The following is a 6,324-nucleotide window of genomic DNA, read 5'->3' as shown; positions in this document are numbered from 1 at the left end:
TTTCCCAAGGATGGCACTAGTCTAGACTTAATTATGCACCTTAAAAACATTTTGAATGACTAAAAGTTGTTCACCTCTTTCTCGAGTCGTAGTTTAGATAGATAAGTTGCTTATAATGGAATTTGTATTCAAGTTTTATATCTTACATGGGTGTTTGTAATTTTTTGGATTTGTTTCAGATTTTTATGTTTAGCGGGAGACAATGTACATGTGGACTACAAGATATGTGTGGTGATTTTGCAACTATTGTAAACAACGAACTGAACGTAACTACGATGGTTCAAATCTTAGGCTTAGCATTGGTGGTCACATTTTTCTGGATTTATTCCAGTTCTTTCGGTGATGTGCGTTCAGTGCGACCATCGACTTCAAAGTCATTTGTGGCAAGTTTGTCAATCTTAATATGAACTCAGTCTCTAGGAGCCTTCATAAGGTGAACTAGTAACAAATTATTTATTCAAAATTTTAAAAGTCACAAAAGAAAAGTTTTTTTTTTGTATGTCCCGGAAGGGGCAAAGAAAAGCTATTTTTAGTTGCAAAAGAAAAGAAAAGATTGTTGGAAGAAAAACTGACGCCGTTGCTAATCGGCAGTGGCGTTGTTAACACGCAGTTCCGACGGTGACCCTACGCCAGGGCCTCGCCCCATCACGCTTCCAGTGGGCCCCACTTCTGTGGCGGCGCCTCCCCCTCCGTGGTACACAAAAACCCTAGCGCACTGCCCTTTTACGGCCGCCCCCCTCCTCTCGACCGACCTCCCAAAACTTCCCTCGGCGTCTCTCTTCGTCCCCCCCTCTCGCCGCCGCGTCGACTCGGAAGTAGCAAGCGCGCCGCCGCCCAACCCTTCCGATGGCGGACAAGGAGCCCGTCGTGGAGCGCCCCGTCGCGGAGGAGGAAGGCGAGGACTCCGCCGCCGCGGCCGCTGCCGGCGAGGAGGAGGACACCGGTGCCCAGGTCGCCCCCATCGTGCGGCTCGAGGAGGTCGCCGTCACCACCGGCGAGGAGGACGAGGACTCTCTCCTCGACATGTAAGCTCCCCCTCGTCCCCCCTAGTTCTGCTCGTTTCGGCTCGATCTGGCGCTGATTTTGGGACGGGTTCGTGCGGCGATGTGCAGGAAGGCGAAGCTATACAGGTTCGACAAGGATGGGAACCAGTGGAAGGAGAGGGGCACGGGCACCGTCAAGCTGCTCAAGCACAAGGAGAACGGCAAGGTCCGCCTTGTTATGCGCCAGGCCAAGACACTTAAGATCTGCGCCAATCACCTAGGTCTGTAGTTGTTTCCTCAGATTTTGCTCCTTTAGTTCCGATCGCTCAGTTGCTTCAAGTAGATTCATCACAGGATCTCGTCTCACGGTTATGGCCTTGATCCTCTCTGTGTGCAGTGATCTCGACCACGAAGATGCAGGAACACGCCGGCAGCGACAAGTCCTGTGTCTGGCACGCGGCAGACTTTGCTGACGGAGAACTTAAGGATGAGATGTTTGCCATCCGGTTTGGCACCGTTGAGAGTGAGTTCTAAACTCTATTTCCGCGTGCGTGTGTCTTGCGTGGTTGACTTGGTTGGATAACATGCTAGATCACCTTGTTTGTAGCATTAGTAGTTTCTTTTGTATGCTTTGTGAGACACTAGTGAATCCTGACCTGGTTACATTCTATAGCTGAACGTTGTGTTTTGTCTTGAGCACGTGAATTTTTCTTTTAGCAATTTAGTATTTACGAGGCTCGGTGAATCATCAGCAAAACAACATATTTAGGGTGTGTGTTGGCACTCTTTATCAGAAATTACATCTTAAGCATGTGATCTTGTAGTAATCTACTATTTGGGATAAAGGATCATAAAAAATACCTTTCATGATTGGGGGTAGGTGGATTTGGTATAATAAGGGCAATGTTCCAAGAGGCAAGGCCATTCCTTGTCATAGTGAAGGTGACACGACCACAACCTATCATTGTTTTCATGCGACTCTTGATGTTTGTGAATTTTTAACATTCAAGGTTCTTCTAAATTTAAGTTGTAACGTCCTAGCTATATCATAATATCATGTCTCAACGGTTTTCCTGTAGATCCACATGGAAGTTCTTTTTGCTGCTTTGTTTATGTTAGTGGTCACAGGGATCCTCTCTAATTGACATTTTTAATTCCAGTTGCCGAGTATTTATACATTAATTAAGTATTTCCAGTGGTAGGGTATGGATGATATTTGTAGCTTCAAAATTGCACCTTTTTTGCCGCCTTGTGGGTCGCTGCAATCAATATCTGGTTGTAACCTGTTACAACTTTTTAGGGATGATAAGTTGCAAACTTGTAGTTTCATAGGTTCCTGACATAATTTGGAATAATGCACTGTCCCAGTTCTTTTGTTTCGTGTTGTTTTCCCCACTAGTAGCCATGCCTGATTTGTGATAAATGGTGCATGCTAGCTCCGCCACACATGTTAGTCTTTGTTTTTAGTCATGCTCAATGCAGCATTTTGATTGTGATTCTGTGAAGTACTATAATTAGGCATATACTGTCTTGTTTAACCTACTGACTTGCTCAGTATTTCTTGTGTAGTATTTATTATTTCATCCAAGTAGCAGCTGCACATTTAGATATATAAATATTTTGCTACTTATGGCTGTCGCTCAATCTTATCTTTAGCTATAACATCTCTCCTGCAAATCTCGCTGATACCCTGTTCAAGTAGTCATGTTTAAGCTGCATAGGGAGCCTTTGGATCATTGGCTCACCTAGTTTACCTAGGCTAGGCTCCACTGGCCTGTTTGAGCTATACCCTACCCAGGCAGAGGTACTTGTTTGATATGTGGTTAGCTAATCCAACCTGAGCATATTCAAGCAGCAGTATCTACACCCACTAGCAGGACAACAGTTTAACTCTGCATTTTTCTCTGTTATTGCCGTCAGAAGAGAGCTGTATAGGCTCTCCCAGTGGAGTAAAGATTTTCTAGCCCAGAATTGCTTGGCAAAATTAACTTTCCTCTACCAAACACCCAGGGTTAGCATTAACGTTTAGAAACTAAACACACCTGCAGTGTTTTCCATGTGTTGCCCCAGTCAACCAGAGGTCAACTGAAAGTTGTGCAATTTCTTTTGCTCTATGCCACCATAGTGATAGTGTGCTGATGCTCCATATTTATGTTTTACTAAGTGCAGACTTTGAAATAGTTGAATGTCTCTGCTAATGACTCCCTTCTTATCTATTTTTTAGATTGCAAGAAGTTTAAAGACTTAGTTGATGAGATCGCTGAGTCGCTTGCAAAGAATGAAGGCGGTGAAAGCGAAGAAGGTTCTTCCGCAGCTGGACTGCTGGAGAAACTTAGTGTAAGCGAAAGCAAACCTGAGGAAAGCGCAGCTAAGGAGGAATCAACTGATGCTAGCAAGGAGACAGAAACCAAAGCCGCGACAGCCCCCTCAGAGTAGTGGGCAGAGCAACGCCCGTCACAATGGTACCGCTGAGCATTGCTCGGTGGCAAGAGTCAGTTTGTCGGTCCTTCCTGTTGACGGAAGTTGGTAGTCGTTGACGATGAAATATGCTGAGAACTTTTTGAGACAGTCAGAAGGTGTCTTGAGCAGAGTCCATCTTCACCCCCACTGGGTGTTCACGCGTCTGAGTATTTATTGTTATGTAAAATATCTGCTCGCATGGCTTTTGGATGGTGTTGTCTGCTTTTGTCAAGAACTCGAAATGTAGTCCATGAGTATTGAGTTTGGAACATTTTGGGTTTGAATTGTGGGTATTTGAGTTGCATGTGCTGGTTATGGATTGCATACAACTTCTATAAATCACTTGCTATATTATTTTTACGCATTTGATATGCCAGTTCCTTATTGTTTTGTTCTTACATGTGAGAAGCCGCTCCTGATCGTCGGTGGGCAGCTAGCATGCGCCTGTTACAAAGTTTGAAGTCAGTAGATTTGGATACATTAGAGCTGAGACTGTACAAAAGAAAACTTAGTTGCATAATCTTGACGGAGCATGTTTGGTGCCAGTTTATATTGTTTTTACTTTTTTTAGGGAGTTCATATTGTTTTACTACTATGGCAAGTATCAGATCATCTTTTTTTTTTTTGCGAGAAACATAGAGCTTTATTCAATCAAAACCGGCTCCAGCGCAATCAACCATCAGGCTCGTCACTAGGAAGCCGGGAGGAGAGTCCATCCAACAATCAGTCACTCCCAGTGTGCTCGCATGCTTTGCACAAAGGTGCGCTGAGTTGTTAGCTTGTCTCAATACATGATGAACATCAAAACTAAGGAAAGTTGAGGCTAGCCCTTCAATTTCGAGAAGAATAGGCGCTATGACAGAGTGCGAAAATTGTCGCGAGTTCCAGAGCTGTACCAGCTCCAGACAATCTACTTTGAGCACCACTCGCGAAGAACCTCGAAGCTTGCCAAAGATGACTCTGTCTCGTAGAGCCAGGGCTTCTGCGATGAGCGGATCCGTGACATGATGGTGCGGCTTGCTCCAGGCAGCAACAAAGGCGGATGAGGTTCGAGCAAGACCCCCCGCTCCGCTTCTGTTTTCAGTCAGCGAGACGCTAGCGTCTGTATTTATCTTGAGCCACTCTGGGTCGGGTGGTCTCCAACCATAACCAGGCATGATCCTGGTATGTTCATCGGGAAGCTCTAGCAGCATTAGGGCTTCTCGGATCTGCTCAGGGACTGGCTTGGATGCAGGCTCTCTCTGTCATGTGTTATGTTATTGCGAGAAGTCCATATAGCCCACATGACAGTGATGATCTTCGGCCGGTCCCCTTCATTGATGCGTGTGTCACACAAAATATCCTTGCACCAAGTGATCGGATGTAGGTGTGGCAGCTTGACATTGAGCCATTTCCTAGCTTCTGTCCAGAAGCTTTGAGCATGGGAACACTTAATGAGAGCGTGCACCATGTCTTCGTTTGCACCCTTGCAGATTTTGCATCGGGCCATAGTTGCAATGTGCCTGTATTTCAGTGTTGATTCGACCGGCAAGATGCCACGGAGAACCCGCCACCAAAAGACACGGACTTTGGGTAGCACCTTGAGCTTCCAGAGCCGAGTCCATAACTGTTTGTCATTCTCAGAAGTTTCAGTAATCGTCCCTTCCTCTAGAGCTGACTGCTCGTTACAGTCATTAGAGCACGATACGCAGATTTTACAGTATAGGATCCCGACCTCTCATGAGCCCATGCCCAGAAGTCGTCGCCACCACCTTGTCGGAGAGGTAGGTTCAAGATTGCATCGGCATCTAGTGGTGTGAAATTACTCCTTATAAGATCAACTTTCCAGCTCCAGTTGTCTGTATCGATAAGGTCTGAAACTGTGTGAAGGTTGGCGCTCCCAATCTGAACTGAGGGCTGTAGAGATAGCTTTCTAGGTAGCCACCGATCAGTCCAAATTTTCACAGAAGTGCCATCACAAATTCACCATAGCAAGCCGGCTTCTAGTGCCCTCCTCCCAGCCATAATACCCTTCCATGTCGTGGAGGCGTTTCGTGGCACAGAAGCACTCATGAAGTCAGAGGTTGGGAAATAGCGTCCTTTTAGAACCCTAGAGCACAAGGACTCCGGGCTTGTCATCATTCTCCAGCCATGTTTGCCCAAAAGCGCGATATTGAAACATTCCAAGTCGCGGAAACCCATTCCTCCCTTGATCTTAGGAAGTGACAAGGACTTCCAATCTATCCAGTGCAGAGATTTACGATCGATGGAACTGCTCCACCAATATTTTGCCATCGGCGACGAGATGCTCTTGTAGACTTTCTTGGTTAACTTGAAACAACTCATTGTAAATGTTGGAATGGACTGGGCAACTGACTTTAGCAAGACTTCCCTTGCCGCGCAAGAAACCAAGCGCTCAGTCCCGCCATTCATCCTTGATCGCACCCGTTCGCCAATGTAGGCAAAGGTCCCGGAAGTGATCCGACCCAGTGCAGTCGGCAGGCCCAAGTATCTCTCATTGAAAGCCTCGACCGAAATGCCCAATGTTGCTTTCAGGGCAGCTCTAACCGGATCTGGCGTGTTTGGGCTGAATAAGATGGAGCTTTTGTCTCTGTTCACACGCTGGCCCAAGCACAATCCATAAATATCCAGTATATTATTTAACCTAGCAGCACTCTCCACCTTTGCATTCATGAAGATGAGACTGTCATCTACGAATAGCAGATGGTTGATCCAAGGTGAGTGGATGCTAACCCGAATTCCTCTGTCTACCTGAGCTCCACCAAAACTGTTGAGTAATGTTGTGAAGCCTTCTGCACAGAGAAGAAAGAGGTAGGGCGACACGGGGCAGCCTTGTCGCAACCCCCTGGAGGGGGTGAAGTATGGCAAGAGCTCACCGTTC

The 6,324-nt window shown here is 46.3% G+C and overlaps 1 protein-coding gene across 1 annotated transcript; it reads left to right on the top strand.

The window, feature by feature from the left end:
- The first annotated feature begins 631 nt into the window (after positions 1-631).
- Positions 632-3,803, top strand: LOC109776745 (ran-binding protein 1 homolog b). The gene is made up of 4 exons (XM_020335411.4): positions 632-1,025; positions 1,113-1,264; positions 1,381-1,506; positions 3,208-3,803. Exons 1-4 carry the CDS (start codon positions 847-849, stop codon positions 3,417-3,419), a joined length of 669 nt encoding a protein of 222 aa, XP_020191000.1. The 5' UTR covers positions 632-846; the 3' UTR covers positions 3,420-3,803.
- The last annotated feature ends 2,521 nt before the right edge of the window (positions 3,804-6,324 follow it).

Source organism: Aegilops tauschii, chromosome 1 (genome assembly GCF_002575655.3).
Source record: "Aegilops tauschii subsp. strangulata cultivar AL8/78 chromosome 1, Aet v6.0, whole genome shotgun sequence".
NCBI classification, from domain to species: Eukaryota; Viridiplantae; Streptophyta; class Magnoliopsida; order Poales; family Poaceae; genus Aegilops; species Aegilops tauschii.
The sequence above is the reverse complement of the archived record's forward strand: the minus strand, read 5'-3'. Positions and strand labels throughout refer to the sequence as shown.